Raw genomic sequence first — 21000 nt, 5'->3', positions numbered from 1 at the left:
TTTTATTTTTAAATTAATAGTTTTAAGCAAGGGTGAATTACATTGATTAACAGTAAATACATGTATAATATTAAAGAAGATGTAGATTTCATATAAATGCTGTTCTTTTGAACTTTCTCTTCATCAAAGTATCCTTAAAAAAAATGTATCTCAGTTTCCACAAAAATATTGTTTTCTTTCTTATTGTTTTAAATGTTTTCAACATTGATAATAACAAGAGCTGTTTCTTCAGCACCAAATCAGCATTTCAGAATAATTTCTGAAAGACCATGTGATACTGAAGAGTTCTGAAGTAGTTCTGTTTTTACCGTTTTTACCATAATTGATCAATAAAATGTAGCCTTGGTGTGCATAAGAGACTTCTTTAAAAACATTACTAAAATCTTACAGAATCAAAAACTTTTGAATGGCAATGTGAATGTATGTATGTATGTATGTATGTATGTATAGATATTGTGACAGAACGGCTGCCTCCCCCTTATTATCATCGCCACCCCGTCACTTAAATTGCCACCCTTCGTCAGGTTCCCGACTGGAGTGGTTGTGAGAGAGAGTATATATATATATATATGGGTGCGCTGAAACTACCAGGACTGGCGGCGCAGGATGAGGCACACCTGAATCGAACAGAGCCTCGTCACCACCGGAGTTAAATGCAGAGCGCTCCTCTCCTCGAGAGACCAGTCTCTTTCCCCCGTGCATACATGCTGGTGTCCTCGCAGGTCTAGGAGGAGAGCGAGGAGGGATTCCTGCGTCGAAAAGCCGTGATTCGCCGGAACCATTTGCCCGTGTAGGGATCCACGCGTTGCCGCCGATAGGCTGATAATGGCCAGGCCGCATTGCCCCTCAAGTGCCACAGCCCTTGGGAAGATGAGCAGGCCCTGTCCCAAATGGCACACTTCATATGCATTTTCGGTCTTGTGGACTTACAATTTGCGCCCTCGATGCGCACTTTTTGCCGAGCCCGCACTGATGCGAGCTCCGCAACAGACTTCTTCCCGACAGTCCAAGCGGCATTACATCACAAAAGTGCGGACTAGTAGGAGGACCGCAAGTGTTTAGGGTGCCATTTGGGACAGGGCCCCACTGGAGAAGCCCCCGCCCCTCATTTTTGTGAAACGTCCCATGAGGTCTTTCTGCATGCAAAACTATCAAAACTTGTAATAGACAAACAAGCAATAATAAGGGAGAGGGAGCTACATACATTTCGGAGAGTCTGTTTTTTACCCACAGTATTGATTGCTTTTAATGAATCACTGCAATAATTGGCCAATTTATATCATGCGGAATGATCTACAGCAGTGGTTCTCAAAGTGTGGGGGGCGCAAGGTTACTGCAGGGGGGGCGCGGGAGATCTGCAAAAAATAAATAAAAAAAATACAGCCGTTACGTTACTACGGCGTTCAAGTGCGTGAAAGCGGTAGTGATAGCGCTCTTCTTTTATAAATCGGCAACGAACGGCAATTACACTGAATCGTTCTTTTCTTTTATAAATCGGCAACGAACGGCAATTACACTGAATCGTTCTTCTTCAGACCGTTGGAACAAGCCCAACCTAGAAGTTGCTCGCCAAAGAAAAAAACCTCTTCAGCGGACCAAATCACGAGCTGCTATTGTGAACGTGGCACTCCGCTGCTGTGCGCGCTCTGGTGAGAAGACCAACCAGAAGCTGAGCTCGTGAGGCACTCTCCAAAGCTGCTATATATTAACTTTTAATTATAAATTAAAAGTTAAAGTTCTGGTTTATTATTCTCTCTTACTGTTGATTCAATGACATGACAAATTAAAACTATTCCTGTTTTTCATTGCACGTTTTTATTTTATTTTGTTATTTTGTTATTTTTTATTTTTCAAGGAGAAATACAGAAAGCAGGCCTTCAATAATTTCCTAAATCACTTGTAAGTTTATCATTGCACATATTTCATTGTAAAAAAAACTTTCAGCTTATATATATATATATATATATATATATTATTTAATTTTTTTGGGAGGGGGGGCCCAGATTTTTTTAAAGGTTTAAAGGGGGGCGCGACCAAAAAAGTTTGAGAACCACTGATCTACAGTGATATTTCATATAAAAGGAACACATCTGGTTTAGTGTCAACGAAAATGTACTTTAACCTTATTGATTGGTATATGGGGTTACATAAGAAAAAAAAGGTCTGGAAACTCTGGTTTAGAAGAACATAAACAGTCTATAAAAAGGTCCATCCAGACAAGTCTCACTATTTTGAAATGAAATACTCACTAATATGAAACATATTGCTCTGGGCCTAAATCAAGCATCCATGAAAAACTGATAGCCGTAATATTGCTCTCAAATTTATTATATTTGTGAAAGTATTTGAAATGCCACTTGAGCAGCCAAGAGAGAAAAACAAAGGAAGAAAAGGCAAGGGAAACTGAGAAAGGGAGTTTCAGGGAACTGACATCTTGTCTCCTCAGCCAGCTATGAAGTCATTGAGTCTACCCATCGTTCAGTGAGGTTCTGGCCCCAGTGAGCTCCAGCCGTCCGCTCCGTATGAATTAGTCATGAGTGCGGATCCATAGCCACCATAATGAGGATGAGTAAGAGATCAGTTCTGCTTTGTAACGAGCATCGTTCAAAAAGGTTAAACATACACTCTCACACCTTCTCCCTTCCCCGAGTGTTAAACCTAATAAATCAACTATTTAGACATGAGGAAGCACCACGGCAAAAAGCGACCTGCCATAACCCATGAGACACCCCTGAAAACCTCTGTGTATGATTGATGATATGGAAATACAACTGGTATTTAATGTCTAACAGGCTGAATACAATGGCTGGATACTTTTCGGTACTGAAAAAGATGTCTCGTAAGATACGACCAAGAAAAACAAGCAATGATCCATTCATCATGAGTGCCCTCCCTGCCAGATTTCAATCAAATAGAGTGGCAAAATAGCCGGCGGGCAATTTTTAATGTCGACGTGGAAAGTACTTTGCAATTAATAACAGCCCGGCGATGATCTGACTGCAATGAGAATCATTATCTTACTAACCGTCATCGTGATTCTCATTATAATCATAATCACCGGCTTCACCATCCTGATCATCATTACACTATAATCAGTGTAATATCCTTCAAAATACATATGCAGGGTTCAGCTTTGCGCACTGCGCCCTGCTCATGCATGCAGCATCTATCATTTTCCTTTTTAAGTCAAGCCAGTTTCAGTTTAAATTAGACTCTTTTAATGGGCAAGCGACTAGAGGCTGTGATATTGATATTAGAGTCTTCAGTACATCCTCACTGGGGAGAGGCCATGTCATAAATTATGGAGATGTCCACTTTTCTGCGGATTTATACTAATTCAATAGTCACTTATGTGTGCATATTCAATGATATCACTGGAGAAGTAATTTAAGATGGATTTACATAATATCAAGTCTCAGTTACTGAGGAACATTCACGTTAGAAGCCACGAGAGTACAGACACATCATTTGGTTGTGTTCTCACCCTAATCATTAGCTATAGGAAATATTCAAAATGGAAATAAAAGGGGGAGAAAAAAAAAAGAAGAGAGTTATCAAATCTCATTAGTTCATAAAAACAAGAACTTTTCAGAGTTGGGAGGCAGTGGGCTCAGCTGGTTTTGCTGATCAAAGGGAATAACTCATTTTAAAAAACTAAATTCTGACTGAGGATTTCAGTGCTTGTATATGTGCACTTCAATAAGCTAAGAGCAAACACAGAGCACTGGAACACCAGAGAAAGCCTTGCAAAGGAAGCTATTCTAGCGCCTTTATTTAGGGCGAAAACACTGTTACTTTGTTGAGGGCATCAGTGTCGGGCCAGTCTACACTTAAAAACGGTGCCAGGATGACCTCAACAAAATGCAACACTGCTTAAGTGGAATGAACATGCAATAAACAGCTTTGTTATTAGGGGTGGGACAAAATATCGAAAGGGCGATATTATCGTTATCCTTCTCCGTGCAATACGAGAATCGATACGCTGGCGCCAAATATCAATATTTTAATTAATAAAATATGGCGCTCTAAATACATTTCCCTGCTGGTGAGTGTGAGTAAAATAATAGATGCCCAAACCACGTTTAAGTCCAAAGTCTGGACCCACTTTGGCTTTTATACCATTGATGGGACAAACATGTTGTAAATAGACATATTTGACGCTCTTCACCAGGCGCTTACACAGATACACACAGGAGCATTTGCAAGCAAGTGTCTATCGGCGAATCTGTCTATCAGTGGATTTATTAGGGATCCGCTGAGAGATACACTGAGATGTTCCCAATTTACAGACTGAAAAACTTTTTTTGTGCTGTTTCTAACAGTTTGGACTTGAATAAAGAGAGAAAACCCGCACTTGACTTAACCTTTTCACAGGCATTTTGTTTTCATAGTTAGACAGATATTATTGATCATTATTGTTTGTCTAGCAATATACTGATTAACACAGAATTGCTGTATCGTGATATTATCGGTATCGTGAGCCGTGTATCGTATCGTGAGGTACCCTGTGATTCCCACCCCTATTTGTTATACATGTATTGATCAAATTACATATTATGCTTGTGTGTGTGGTCCAGGTATTCCCAATCTTGTGGGGACCAAAAGTCCCCATGAGGATAGTAAAACCAAAAAAATGTGACATTGTGGGGACAAGATTTTAGATAATTTGTTTATAAATGATATTAATTGATGTTTTTTTTTGTTTTTTTCATTTTTTTTTTCATTTTTTGAAAATGCAAACATGCAGAATGTTTTCTGTAAGGGTTAGGGGATAGAATGAGTCCTTATTAAACACAAAAATGGGTAAGGATGTAGGAGGTAAACCTTTTTATGAGTACTGCTGCCCCACAACCTCATATATCACGTATGCCAAAATACACCACTTTTCAGAGTAAATAGTTTCACAATTACTCCACTAATGTATAAATTTCATGATCAATTAATTTACAAATGCATTCATTTCATAATGTTGCATATAAAAACACATGGGAAATATATAATAGCTTGCTCAAAACATTTTGGCTGACAGTGATCTGTCAGTCAGGAAAACCCACCGTAGCGACAACCGAGCATGTATGTACGCATGGAGCAATGTGAGATTGCAGACCTCGTCTCCACCTCTGATGTCTTTGAAGAAAGGAGGTATGAGGGAAGGGTAAGGAGAAAAGAACAGGGTGATGAAAAGAGAGAAAGGTGTATTCTGCGATTGCTGCCTGCCACCATATAAAATCTCTTTATAAGACCCCATCACCACAGCAACTCTTTACAAAGGCAGAGCAACACCATTAACACTTCAGATCAACGGGCACAACCATAATAGAATATAGGCCATTTCTGCGAGACATCACCAAGAACATTTGCACTGAAATAAAGGAAAACACCAGAACGACACAGCCCCAGTAAATCCACATTATAACAGTCATTACATCTGCTTTTTTTAATAACCCTTTCTGGCAAAATTGCATAAGCGTGAATGAGTTGTTTTAGGCAGCTGTTATATTTTTTCATTATGTGACATGAAACAAAGAAGGTAGAAATCTTCACAACAAAACAAAGCCCTGGTAATATTACTGAAGATCAATTACATTCATTCTATGGAATTCAACGGCACTCTGATTTATTTTATAGGGGCAAAGCACAAACGAGTGGCAGAAACACAAAAAGTGGGAAATGGAGTAGCTGCAATTTTGGACAGTGGTGGTAATGTGCCATAATCTGCTGCCAGGCTGATGCAGGACTCCAGACTAAAAAACAAATTTGACTTTGGAGCCACTGACTCATAAAATGAAACATTCAGGAGCCAGATGACTTTTTGATATATTCTTTTTGTTACCAAATTATACAGTCACTCAATATAGATCAGAATGCACTGTCATCAAAGCTGATGTATAATTCAGGATCTGTTGCAATCTATTCACATGGAGATGCATCGCACTGTATTTTTCTACTTTTAGAAGGAAATTTAGCACATTGAACGGCTGCAAAAGCAAATCTATAAATATATGGTTCAGTTCTTAGAGATCATAGATTGTTAATTTGTTGCCTTTTAACCAACAAATACTGCTGTGGACTGCAACAAAGACATTTGATTAATTTATGCCAACAGCAATTGATAGTTTTATTCAGCAAGGATGCATTGAATAGATAAAAAGTGACAGTGAAGACATTTATGATGTTACAAAAGATTTCCATTTCAGATAAATGCCTTTCTTTTTAACTTTTTATTCAAAGAAACCTGAAAAAATATCATGTTTCCAGAAAATTGCTTGTTCACTCTAGGTAGTCTCTCTCCTACCTAATTTTTTTCCTGCCCTCTCTTTTTCTTTGTCACAAAAACGTGGGTACTGAACATACCCTTGACAACAGTGCTATGGGTTGTCTTGACCCCTTTAACTGCACATTTTCAGTACTTTTGAAGAACACGTTGTAATCTATAAACAGCACATTAAGTTAATGCCTATAGTTTCCCCTGTGCTATTCCCAATCATAAAACCCTAACTGGAAGTTTTCTGAACACTGCTAAGAAAAACCTGACGGGCTCTTGAAAGTGTAGTCTAGTGTAGACACTAGTGGGCGTCTCTGCATGAAGGATTAAATTAATGCAGGTATTTTCCAACACATAAACATGCCGATGACATTAGTGCTCACATGAGAGACACAAGCGCCTGGAGTCATCAATCATCAGAAAATGAGAAGCCCTGCTATACTGGGTTAAATCTAAAATAGTGGAAAGCATTATCCATCAGTCATGCCTTGAAAAAACAATGGATCCATTTCCATGGGGATCCATTTCAAGGCCAGACTCGAGGGAGCACTCAGAGAAAATCGAAAAACCCTGTCAAAACCAATTGACTCGGCAAAATCAACTAATATGTGGGGGCACTATTGCTAGTTAGGAGGGTCTCCTGGTAATCTATACTGTTATAGAAAGTGCAAGGGTCACTATTGTATGAAAATAGCAACATTACAAAGTGTCATATCATCATACTCAATATGTCAACATGCCTGTTGTGCAGGATACAATGTGCTTCGGTTTGGGGTCATTTCAACATGCTTTTGTCTGTTCTCTTTTCCAGCGGTCTTTCCAATGGTGACTCACATTAGCACATGTACAATTTTTATTTTGACTTATTGTAGTTCATTCTAAACTAAATCTAGGAGAAATACAAATATAGTCCTACATGCAATAAAAATGTGACTGTACTACAAAACAATAAAAGTATCGAACTCTTCTGTTTCAGATGTACTCTTCAATTTAAGTACTTATGTACACAATGTATTTCCTCAATATAAACTAGGAATGCACCAATACCACTTTTTCCAGAACAAGTACCCAATACTCTTATTTTTAGTACTTGCCGATACCGAGTACCAATACCTGTATTTTCATTGCATTTTTAATAAAAAAAAAAAAATATTGGGCAGAGAAACCAAAAGAATATGAATCAAATTAGTTGGATTGGCAAATAAATTATTCCTTCAGTTATCCTTCATGCCTAATTACGCCTGTTAAAATGTATTGTAGGAGCTACTGCTACTTTCACTGTTCGTATTATTACTCATAATTTATTTTTAATTTAATAACACAGTTAATATTTAGAGCTGCTCCAGCAGGGCTCAACCAATCGCTTTGTCTTTTGTTGTCAGATAAAGATTGAGGACAAAGACAGCAGTAGGTTTATTAGGCTGCTGTCACTTTAAGAGCTGCACATATCCAACATACTGTTACATGTGTTTCCTTTTCAACTGTTTAAGTTCACCTAAGATATAACCAACTGTTTCACAAGGATACTTGCCTATATGGGCATTTTGACATAATTTTGTGTGAATTTGTCCGTTCAAAAGCAAGAATAAATGAAAGAGAACTCAATTTAAAAGGCTATTCGCATGCTCTCCGAGAGGCAGCATTATCATAAATATATAATATAATAATTATTGAATTATTGGAAATAGGATGTGCGCTCGACAAGCTCAATACACTGAGCTCGCGCACAGCAGCTATATAGGGGTAAATATTTAATTTGTTTAACATTCTATTAATTCGATACATTTACTTCATAGACATCCTTCTCTAATATCTCCATTCTGCTCTCTGTTTGCTCTGTTGTCTGTGTTTCTTTGTCACAAGCACAGTACTGTACACACTGCATAGTATCGGTTGTTGGTATCGGTATCATAATTAAATGCAGATCATACTCATATTTCTGAAACTCATTTTTACACAAATAAAACTGTCAACTTAAAATGTCAAAGCCAGTGGATCTCAACCCTTTTGACTCAAAGGCCCCATGTTGTCCAACACAATATTTGAAGGCCTCCCCACAACTAGGCTATGATATTTTGGATTTTTCTGCTCTTGTAATAACTTTTCTTTTCTTTTTTTACAGAAAACTGGGAGTATAGAGATAGTAAATGAATTAACCATGATTCACCACTGTTCAAAGGACATCAACTTTCAGTCTTTTTTTCACTTGGCTTAAGTCAGCAAACTTGTCATACAGTCCAAATGACAGAGCATTTCAATTACATACTGTGAGGGAAAAGGGTGGTTAGGAGAAGATTACAAATTTTCCAGTAGTACATGGTGGATTAAATTCTGATTAAAAGAACTACCTGATATACATGATAGGCGTTGGCAGCCCGACCTTGAAGGAACACAGAGGGGATCCACACGTTGACAAGGGCACGTTGAGTTCTTAGAGAGATAGGGAAGGAAAGAACACATGGGGAAAGTCTAATTAGAGAACATCTCAAAAGAAGAGACGTTTAGTGTAGCTATAATCACTTTATCTGCCCAGGGGTCTTTTAAGTCTTTTAACAAACAGACAGGGGGAAAAATTATAAACTTAAACCATAAACTCTCTGAAGTCGGTGGATGAAACCAATGCGATCGAAAACTTAAATACTCATTTTGGGTCATACAAAAGCTGTGTACACTCAAAAACAACAAAAAATTGTGTTTTGTAAAATTATGAAAACAGGAATCTCCAAACGAATCAAAACTCAGCATATACTTGCCTCACAAACAGGAGAAATATGCCTATAGAAAGCTTGAAAATGAATCGAAAACAAATATTCTCTAATATTCCAAATGAAACCAACAAGAGGTACAGTCTTTCCCATCTGAGCTCATTATCTGTAATGTGGTCACAACCACATGCAGCTCAGGCTATTCATTCGGTTACCATCCATCTGAGACGCGAACACCCTCCATATTGCATCCATAAAACAAAGCATCATCAGATGCATCTACTTTTTGCACCTTGAGGAGTATGTCAGTATTTACCTCAGATGAAGGCTTAATTCAGCAGAGAATATCATTTCTGATGAGCAAGTCATTTATTCTCACTTGCATCAGTTAATAAACTTGTACACAATTTATAATTTGGACTTTTCCCAAACTACAGAGTGACATCGAGTGAAACGTAGATAACTTTTCATTACTATCATTACAATCAATGTCGAACAAAAAGAGGATGTGATTTTTAACCCTCTGAAGTCGGCAAACGCGCGGGCGCGTTTTGCTGGATTTTCTCCACATTGTAGCACTATAAACTTAAATTACTCCGTCATTTATGGTCATACAGAAAAAAGAAATATAAAAAAAGAATCTGTGATATTTCTACTTTTGTATGTGTCCACTTACAATCAAATCAAAACATTGTGCTTTTGTAAAATAAAGAAAATAAACAGGGTGTGCGTTCTGCCTCTCCGTCGCGGTGAACTTTTTTTTCTTGAGCACGTCTATAAACTGAAACAAAACTCATCAAATACTTGTCACACATTTATGAGCCATATACTGTACCTTTATAAACATTTAAGTGTGTACTTTTAAATGATCGGATTCAAACTGAAAACAAATATTCTCTGTTTAAGTAATTTGTATAAAACCAACAAGATGTCCAGCTTCTCAAACGCTTCCTAATTATTTTTGAATTTACCACGCCCACTCGTGCAAAAGAGATTCACATGCAAATCTCCACATGGAACGCGATCGCGCTCATTACCTCAAAAACAAAACACCAAAACACTTCACAAGTCTCTGCTTTTAGACGCGCCTGAGCTTACATTGGATTTACATCAGAAGAAGAACGCGATTTGAAGACAAGAAAGTTGTAAGGTAAGAAATTCTTACATATTAGTTTGCTATTGTTGCATAAATTTCACATTGCAGTTGAACTGTTGCTAGATATATGGTGAATATTATAATATTTAGACCCGTGTTTACTGTTACTGTGTTTGTGGATATCTGCTCAAACGTAGATATGTATATGGTAACCATAATGTTTTATATTTGAGCGTGATCGCGTTTGAATGTATCATATTTTGGATCGCGATCGCGTTTGAATGTATCATATTTTGCAGCGCGATCGCGTTTGAATGTATCATATTTTGGATCGCGATCGCGTTTGAATGTATCATATTTTGCAGCGCGATCGCGTTTGAATGCATCATATTTTGGATCGTGATCGCGTTTGAAAAGCAAACGGCTTCATGTTTTTACTATTATCTCATTTCATATCATCATAACGAATGGAAACATTTGAAGTAACATGATAATCAAAATATTTTTCTCTAGCTTAGTTGTTACTGAAATCTTTTGGAAGATTTATACTGCTATAGGTTATTGTTATTATTTTATCCAGCACTGCGCATAGCTTATGCCTACAAGGCACAACAAACCTGGTGTTCATTATATTATATATTGTTGGAAACATTTGTGTGTGTGTGTGTGTGTGTGTGTGTGTGTGTGTGTGTGTATTCTGTGAATTTTAAAAAGCAATTTTAACCAGAAAAATCTAAAATTTATTCCCAAAATCGTGCAGGCCTTTCTCTTGATATCAGTATGTTCACTTTTTTTTTTTCAGGGCCCAGATGTCACTGAGGACTTCAACATTCACATGAGTCTCTGTACATGAACATGGTAAAGTGAAAATCAAACACCTTGGAAATGAAAGGTATGTACAATGTTTTTAGGAATGGCACAAAGGTCTCTGTCTTTGGATCATTGTTTTCAATAAGTGCTTTTTTGGCATTTGTTGTGTATCTTTGGACTATGTTGTGTTGTAAATAAATCCAAACAATTTAAAAGCCATTCTTTTTTAAATCTCCTCATTTACAGTATTGTGCAAGGTTGCTCAGAATGACAGGGCCTGATAGCTCCTAATAGGGCCGTTAGGGGAGGGTCTTTGTCTTTCTCAGGTGTGAAAAGCTTACATATTAATGACCTCCGCATAGAGCTTTCTCACACAAAACACGTCGTAAAATTTTTAAATCAATATATTGTCTTATCTGAATGAGCAGTCGGGGTGATTTTCACATAGTTTTAGAGCAAATATTCTAGGCTACGTCATACAATTTTCAAAAGTCTTGTGAAGAAATAATCAGTATGGGTTTCATGGCCTTATTTCAGTGAGAATTTTTTTTTGTATTTTCACAAACCACGCATAAATGTCATTATCTCAAAACTACAAACTTTTACATACATGCTGCTGATATATTATTGTAGCAGAGTTTGTGCTGAATACAGTGTAATTAGACTTTAGCCATGAAAATGTCAAGTAACAGAAATAACCAGAAATGTCAGAGCATGTCAGAACACCTCCAGGGCCCAGAAAACAGCTCAGACCTCAGAGGGTTAAGTTCTACAATGTAATAGAAGTAGCCTTTTACATGACCCACAAGTTTAACATTGCATGCATTTTCTTCAACCGTTTTTAATGACTGACATCTTCTCATGTACAAAGGTTATAGCAGTGTGGAAGAGGTGCGTGAAAGCTCCGAATGTAAAAACAGAAGCAGCATTCAACCTCCCTATTTTTAGCACAGTATTTTCCGACAGATCGGAGGCATCTCTTTATGGAATTCCATACCATCGATTAGATTCTCTAAAGAGGCTCGCTGTACACCACCTCCAACACACATACACACAAATATAAAAAGAACAGCGAGTAGGAGGCCACTTACGTCTCGAAGTCAGATAGGCTGGGATCGTCAGAGGTCTGGCTCAGGTCCCCTGGCACCTGTCCAAAAAACAGAGTGCATGAGGTCATGGTGAGCGTTTCCTTTTGCGTCCAGCTGAGTTTGCTGATTAACACTGTACTGTTGCATAAACTTCCAAACCAGCTAAATTCTGTAATTTACTGTCTTATCTGATAAAAGCATGACAGTCCAGCAATATTCACTGAAAATAAATTTTAATGAAGAAATGTTTCTCTTTTGATTCTGAAAATCTGTTTTAGGAATGGAGGAAAAAGCTAAATTTACATTAAGCTCTAAATGACTACACATTTACCCCTCATTCCTGAAAACACATGAGCCTAACCAGGAACAGGCTCTAATCCTATTTAGTGTGCATCTTATCTTGTGGTGAAAGTGTGGTAATTTCAGCATTTACAGAGGTCACGACTCACAGGCTGCTGCATCTTGGCAGGCAGTGGCACCAGAGAGGAACAGACACATGAGCCATGGAGGCTAGATAAACCCATCCACCGTATACAGTTCAGCACAGTTACAGAAGGCCATGGTTCAAAGCCACTGCCGTCAGATGTATCAAAAAGTAATCAGTGGCCAACAGATAAGCAGTGAACAGGAAAGAGAGAGGATGGATGGAAGCCACGAGGTGAAACGCACTGTGGCTGAGAATGCCACTAGAGACAGACAGGTCAAATTAAATGGATACTTCATCCAAAAATAGAAAATAGCTTTGTGCGAGGAACAGACAAAAAGCGTAAACGTTAAAATTAAAATTAAAACCACTGTGCGTTAGGGTTGGGTACCGAAACCATTGGCACCGGTACCTATATGACCGGTATGTACCGGACCGAATCAGAACGCAGATTTCGGTGCCACCCTTTGACACGTATGATCACATGATCAACTGCTAAAATTCAAATGTGTTTTCACGCTTTGGTTGGCGCTGAGCCAGAGACGGATACGCTCATTGCTTTTCATATATCAACTATTCAGTGTTTTCAAACACATAATCTTTATTTTTGGTTTCAGACATTTAAATAAACATAAGTACTAGCAAAACAATATATTTATAGTTTGCAAAATAAAAAATGAAAGCAGCAATGACAATCCTTTCACTGCAAAAAATGTTTTTTGTTTTTTCTTGTTTTCAGTCAAAATATCAAAAAGATTCTTCAAGTAAAACGACATAAGAAATTATTTCTTGTTTTCTGAAGAAGAAAAAAAATCTAAATTAAGTGAGTTTTTGCTTAAAACAAGCAAAATTATCTGCCAATGAGGTATGAAAAATAATCTTGTTTTCCATTTGAATTAAGATAATTTTTCTCATTTTCCATTTGAATACAAGATTATTTTTCTTACTGCATTGGCAGATAATTTTGCTTGTTTTAAGCCAAAACTCAATTAATTTTCTGAAAACAAGATATAATTTCTTTATGAAATTACTACTTTGCTAGGTAACACTTTATTTTACAGTGTCCTTGTTACATGTTACATGTACTTACCATAGTAATAACAGTAAATTATGCATAATTACATGCAGTGGTTAAATTGGGATTTATTATGTGGGGGGGGCTCTCCCCAGGGGGGTCCGGGGGTATGCCCCCCCGTAAGTTTTTTTTGAAAAATAAACTATTAAATGGCATTTTCTGGAGAGTTTTGTGCAAAGAAATGGAGAAATTGTGTCTTACATGATATGTGAAAAACTGCAAGGTTAAGAGCATATTTGCATTGTTGTAGTATCAACAGGTATTAGGACATTTAGCATTTACATTACTGTTAATCAGCAGTGGTTGAATATAACGAAGTACAAATACTTCGTTTCTTTAGGCCTACTTTACTTAAGTAGAATAAATAGTGCATACTTTTGACTTTTACTTCGTTACATTTTGCAGCAATTATTATACTTTCTACTCCACTACATTTCTACAACGTTTCGTTACATTTTCTGATCAGTTTTCCCCCCTGCCAAAACAGGGATTGAAAAAAAATGTCCTGTTTTCTGTGCTGATGCGGTGGTGACGCGTTCATGTAACATTTAAGGGTGGCGCTGCCAATAAGCTAAAAGCTGTCACAAAAAAACGGCAAAAGTAATGATTATGAATATGTAAAATATAGCAAGGAGACATTTTAATTGTTTATTAATAAACAAGTGTTTTCTGTGTCAGTGCCCTGCATAGATGAAGCTGACGATGCTGTCCTCGCAATCTTCGCAGTAGTGAACGCGCCAGAGAGAAATGCACATTTCATACGGATTAGGCTACACAAGCAGCGGTCTGTTTTCTTTCGTTTTGAATTGTTCTGTTTAAAAGAATACCTTCCAAGCTTTCTATAGATATATTTATCAGGTCTGTCAGGCAAGTAGGCTCCCTTATACGATGAGTTTCGGTTAATTTATGAGACGAGAGTCCAGTTCACTCGCCGGCGCGTCCGTGTGCTGAACTTGACAAAATTGATCTGCTGCAGCAGCTTGTGAGTTTTGTTTTTTGTTTGTTTTTCCAAGGCAGTAGAAGGTTCTGGAACTTTTGCGCGCTTCCACATCCCGCGCAACTACGGATCTCCCAGGAACATTCATTATTGCTGCGTACATTTATCCGTGTCGGAGTTCTGAGTAGTAGCCTATGCGCATGGCATGCGCGAGCGGTGCGCGATCAACTGACAACGAGATTAAGCAGCTGAACACGAATACGGCCGTGTCCCGATTGTTCTCAGCTCCCTCGAGACAAAATAGACATGCCATTTCAAAATCTTTCATTTATAATCAGAAATATGTTTTCAAAAGCATCACTTTCATCAAATTTTATGTGACATAATTTCCAGTAGGCAACTGACTGCAAACGAGCAGGCTTATGTGCCGGGGCTGAGCCCCGGAGAGCCCCGGCCCAATTTAACCACTGATTACATGCAACTAACCCTCAATCAAATCCTAATCCTACCCTAACCCTATAGTAAGTACATGTAGTTGCTTAATACTACTCAGTACTTAAATATATAATTACACTGTAACAATGACACCTTAAAATAAAGTGTAACCCTTTGTTGTTATTATTACTGTAATTTATGTAATATTTGTACTGTAAATTTATTTTAAGTTATTTAGATTCTGTTAAATTATTGTAGTTGGGTTAGGTAGGTGGCTTATGTTTTATTGTGAATTTATGTAAATTTGTTGTGTTTTGTATTTACTTATATTTATATTAAAGTACACTTTAAACTTTTAATATATTGTCCAATTCAAACAATTTTTTATTTAGTTTTTTCAATAAAAAGCCATTCTTTAATGTCATCCACCATCGTTTTTGTGGCTCTTTGTTTTCGTTTCAGGCACCGTTTAGGCACTGGTACCATTTTAAAGTATCGATATGGTACCGGTATTGTAAAAAAATTGCATATATGCTTAGTGAATGAGATTTATCTAGTGTTTTGTTGCCAAAACACCAGTCGCAAGTGTTTTGTCACCTATGCTTCTCTATCACCTCCTTTGGCTCCTAATGGTTACCCTACGACAGTACATAAATGTATAATTACACTGTAACAAGGACACCTTAAAATAAAGTGTAACCCATTTTCCTCTGCCAAAGCTCTTAAATCTCATTTGCATTCAGACCAAAAAAAAAAAAAAAAAGAATCTGGCTTCTTCTCACAAAGCTATCATTCTAAAAAAAAAATTAAAAAATGATATGTGATATATATATATATGATGATATATATAAATGATATATGTATATGATATATATAAATGATATATATATATAAATAAATAAAAAGTGTTTTTTATTCGAAAACATTCGTAGCTCTTTTTAAAAAGAGAACAGATCTATAATATGCCCTCGTTTAGTTAGCTAGGTAAATGTGTTTGAGACAAAGGAAGGTAATGGTGTATTGGCACAGACAGACAGTTAATGATGGAAGAGGGGGCAGACCTATGGAAGCAGACAGCGATCTGCCCAGAGTGCCTGGACTGCAGAGATAGAGAAGAAAGAACAACCACTCAATGAAGGTACGGTTTCCCACACCCACAGAGAGGCGTGTGTGTGTGTGTGTGTGCTTGTGTGTGCTTGCATGTGCTTACTGGACCGCGCAGGTCGATGAGTTCCTGTCTCATCTGTCCAATCAGGTTGTCTTTGGCCATGAGGGAGCGGTACAGCCTCTCGTTAAACTCTATCAGCTCTCCATGCATCTCAGCCACCTAAAAACACACACATTGACAAACTCGCATCAAACTCCCACTGAAATAGGCTGCTAAAAAAGCAGTAGTGTTCAGCAGCTGTCTTGAAGCAGGTTGTAGTATGTGGCAGTTCTTAAAGGCACACTGAATATGAGTTATCTGGGTTTTGACTCAGGTGTGGAAGTGTTCAGCCGGTGAGCATTAACTGCTAGTTACAGCGAGTCTCACACCTGCCCGGCGACTCGTCAGCTGTCGCTTAGAGTAAGTGACACAGACGTGGAGGCAGGCTCCAGTCTGCTATTCAGAACTTGCATTCATTTGTTTATGGAAATCATATGTCAGGGTATATTTGGGTTAGCGGCGTTTTGCCTGACAGAAGCATCATGTCACTTTTTGACATGTTTGTCCTGGTTGCCGGGCCGCACCTGGCCAGACAAACAGGCATGGATGAGTCAAAAAACAGAGTAATGCTAAATCCTGATCTTGAAAGTGAACGCGAATGCCATAAGACTGCAAATTCAAATATATTTTAGGAAAAAGGACGGACAAAAAAGAAAACAAAAAGAAATATAAAGTGAATTTTGTGTTTTAGGCTACTCTAAATATGCAACCAGAATGCTAAATTTGCCTGAACCAGATGCAACATGTTAAATCTCATCCATGTAAATGGAATGGTTTTGTCCTGACATTTTGTCAGTCACTTGCTTTATTATGAATCTCATCGGTCCAATATCCTGCACAACATTTGTTTTGGTTTTTTTAGAGTGAAAAGATGATGTTGCAATAATTCTGCCTTCAATTACAACAGGGAAGGTCCTACTTCTGAGTTTGATATTACATCATGTCATGATGTAATACAACATTTATAATACTATACACAGTATAGTATAGTGCATGTAGTAGTACTGTATATTGCACATAGCATAAGGATAGCAGCATATGTGATTCAGTCTTTCAATGTACATGTATCGACAGTCCAACAGCCAGCATATCTGTATATTTTAAAGTGAGTTAAGTATTCTAATGGCCTGTGAGAAGAAGCTATAACTAAGTCTTGCATGACAACGATGTAACTTTGTGAAGAAACATTATGTGCCTATAGACTGAAATACGTATGCACATGACGCCACTGTTTTCACCTATTCATGTTTTTGCAGTTTTTGCACAGACAATAATAAATAAGTAAAAACTTGCACTTTGAATCCCATTTTCAAAAGTTTGCATTTTCAGGCGCCCAAAATGGTGTTGTGTAAACGTCCCTTATTTTTATATCACTTTTACTTCTATCTTATTTATGATGGTATCTAACAAAGACATTTATTCTGCATTAATCAAACTGTGAACGCAAGTGATTAGCTTTCCATTTGTTGTCTACAAGCTCATCTGTCTATATTTCTATAGCACCAAGCAGCATTACTTCACACTAAAAATACAGTAGTCAACATTTGAAGTGGATCAAAAAAGTTAATCAAAGTTGTCCTAAGACAAGAACGGGTATTGTTCAAAATTCATGTATAACTTTGATGAAAGGTTTTGATCCACTTCAAAAGTTGACTACTGTATATCACATATAGACATGGTGTTAGGTATTACAAAAACAGACAGGTATTAACTTCCAAAAAAAAAGTATTTTAAAAAGCACTGAATGAGCGGGTGGCAGTCTCAAAGAATCTCACAAAGCAGTTTGAACTACGGAAATAGCTTCAAAACTTTTTGTAATTGATTGTCAGACATGGCCCTCTTTCTGGCTACTTCACTGCCTAATGCATTGCTTTATATAGCACCTAGCTGTTTCACAGTATTAAATCCATTTCTCAAAGTCTTTTTTTAGTAGCTTGTGTGACAACTTCAAAAAATAGTTACCCTTAACACGTTAAAAGAGCGTTAAGCTTCAAAATACATATTTTATAACTAGTCATGAAAGCGATTGTGGGTACTGGAAGACAAGCACGTACACGAATCACTCAGCATTAACAAACATTCACTACACACCATGCCAAAGGTTTGATTAACCATCAAGCTGGATACAAACAGGGGAAGTAACGGCAGCTCCACAATATTTACACACCCAGATCGATACACACCCTGAGCTCTTTCATGGCTTCGGGCTTCATTCATCTCCTGCAGTCGCCGTGGCTACACATGACACACTTTTCGTAGTATTCTCATCAATCACATTTATTTATCTGCGGCAAGGCCTTCAAAAAGTACATTAAAAAATGGAAATTAATTTTAAGCGTCAAGGAACACAATTAATTCTCTGCAAGGAAGCGGGCTAATCAGTTTGTTGTTCAGTAAGCAATAAGCAGGCTTCGTCCTTCCAGCTCGCTGGGTGAATTTTCCGACCTATGCTGCCGCGTGTTAGCACTTTGGGTTTATCTAAACAGGCAACAGGTTCACACACTTCAGACAACGTATCAAACCTCATTACTGGGCCTTAGCAGGAATCCGAGTGCATGACTGTATCTGTATTCGCTCATTGTAATTACAGGCCGCCCAGTGCTCCAGCGCAGATATCAAGAACACTGTATTCCACAATTATCCCTAGTCATTATTTCCATGAAGGAAAGAAAAACAATTGTGCAGAACACAAACACCATACAAGCACAGCATCTCTCAAATAAATCAAATCCGAGGCAAAACCCAATAAATGTCTAGAAGGATGAAAAGCATGTGTGCATTTTCATAATGCACTCATTAGCAATAATCACAAGTAGATGGGAGCATATTAATGAGAGGAAAGTTAGAGGAGATGGTTTTTCATTTTTATACCTGATCTATACGTCAGAAGTTTTTGTAAATGCACAACAAGAGAGGGGATATTATATATTGCAACTGATGTGTTTGCCAGATGTTTTGCCTTTGAAAGAAATAAACTGGATTTTAACCACCAACCAAACAAATACCAAATGTTAAAGATTCTAGTTCAGATTTTTTTGGTCTTAAATTGTTCAAATAATAATAATTTGAGTACTTTTAAGAAATAAATGTCTGGAAAATAAAATGCTTTTTTTATTGCATTTTCTGCCCTAGAAGTTTGCTTCAGATATAACACAGCAGATATAACCAACAAATATCAAATCAAAAAATAAAGTGTTCAGATTGATAAAAACAAGCGTTAATACTTTTAATGACTTTCACAGACCTATTAAAGGCACCATAAATTCCATAAAATATTAAGTAAGGAATAATCCATGGCTAGCAGTGCATTTAACGATTTTAATGGACAACATGGAGGCAAAGAACCAGCCGACACGAAGCATTCAAATAATTTAATGCACAGCTAACCGTGGATTATCCTGCTTATATCATGGTCATTTACAGTGTAATATTGGACCAGAAGGGTAAAAATGATGGTTATTTTCATCAGTTACGGCTCGCTAGATCTAGCATTCTGCCCGCTTTGAATAAGACAGAGAGTAATGCGGTAAGATAACATTTATTTGAATGAATTATAGCATTTATTTTAATTAATTATATATAGAGATGCATGTGTGAATTACCTGCGTCTGTGCAGCATCTCTCTCTACTAACCATTAAGTTGTGAGTTCAATTACTTCAAAAACAGCGATGTTACACCCTTTTTGCAAAGAAATATAATGTAGAAATTCAGCAGACTATGGTATATATCAATATAAACAGATTCAAAATAACATTTATATATGTTTCACATTGGATTCCATTTATGGTGCCTTTAAAAAGTTTTTTTTATGTTTTTGAAAGTCTCATATGTTCACTAAAACATGGAACTCAAAAATACAGTAAAAACATAAACATTTTGAAATATTATTACAATTTAAGATATCTGTTTTCTATTTTAATATATTTTAAAATATAATTTATTCCTGTGATAGCAAAGATGAATTTTCAGCAGCAATTACTACAGTCTTCAGTGTCACAAGATCCTTCAGAAATTATTATAATATGCTGATTTGCTGCTCATGAAACATTTCTTACTATAATCAATGTTTAAAACAGTTGTGCTGCTTCATATTTTTGTAGAAAGAGTGACACATTTTTAAGTTCAAGGAAAGTTCAAGAGAACAAAATTTATTTAAAATATACATCTTTTGTAACATTACACATGCCTTTATGTTTCCTTTTGATCAATATAGGCCTAATGGATTTATGTTGAATAAAAGTAATAATTTCTTGAGAAAAAAAATCTTACTGATATCAAACTTTTGAACAGTGGTGTATATTAGATGTCTAAAAAATGACAAGTTGTTGATTCCTAACCCTAAATGCCAAACTAAACAGGATGGCTTTATCTTAACACTGAAAAACTCACAGACAGTATACAAATGTTACAGTAGGAAGGCGGCAAATCGAAATCCAATCTTTGAATCACATTCCTGTCCATTAAGATGCCTGGTCAGATTTTGAAGGCTGCAAATGTATCCTTCTCTCCCTATGATACCCCCAATCCTGTGTATGAGGCTGGTAGAAAGAATAAAAGTGGCATTTGAAGGAATGGATGAAAGGAGCAAATTTTTTTATAATTTCATTTCTTATAAAAAAAACTTTTTTTACTTATGACTCCATTTCTACTGAAAAAAAACCCCCATTAAATATTCACTTGGCTATCTCCAAAAGCTCACACTTGATTTGCCTTAGATCATTATACATGAAGATGCCCTGGAAGCCTGTCTGAAACCAGGGGGAACCTTCATACATAGTCATTGACAGCAAGGCTTCTTTCGGTTTCAAACACAGCCAATGATTAACTACATGGTGTGTCTGGGGGCTTAAATTCAGTCTTGAGGTTAACTGAGACCAAAAAAATAAATAAAAAACATTCCAACAACAGCAGGTTATATTACAGGTCCCTGGTATTCTGGGGTAAAGCTATTGCTAGC

General features: G+C 37.0%; 1 protein-coding gene across 1 annotated transcript in view; it reads right to left on the bottom strand.

Annotated features, from left to right (window-relative positions):
• Positions 1-21000, bottom strand: part of snx29 (sorting nexin 29) — a 128124-nt gene that overhangs the window by 30659 nt on the left and 76465 nt on the right. Inside the window, exons 16-18 of the mRNA XM_084134381.1 lie at positions 16046-16162; positions 11968-12023; positions 8614-8695 (exon numbers count right to left, since the gene is read on the bottom strand). Of these exons, the coding sequence (XP_083990507.1) occupies positions 8614-8695; positions 11968-12023; positions 16046-16162 (255 nt within the window). The remainder of the gene's footprint in view (positions 1-8613; positions 8696-11967; positions 12024-16045; positions 16163-21000) is intronic.

This window comes from Abramis brama, assembly GCF_963993115.1.
Source record: "Abramis brama genome assembly, chromosome: 14".
Lineage (NCBI taxonomy): Eukaryota > Metazoa > Chordata > Actinopteri > Cypriniformes > Leuciscidae > Abramis > Abramis brama.
Note: the sequence above shows the minus strand (reverse complement) of the source record. Positions and strands in the feature narration are given on the sequence as shown.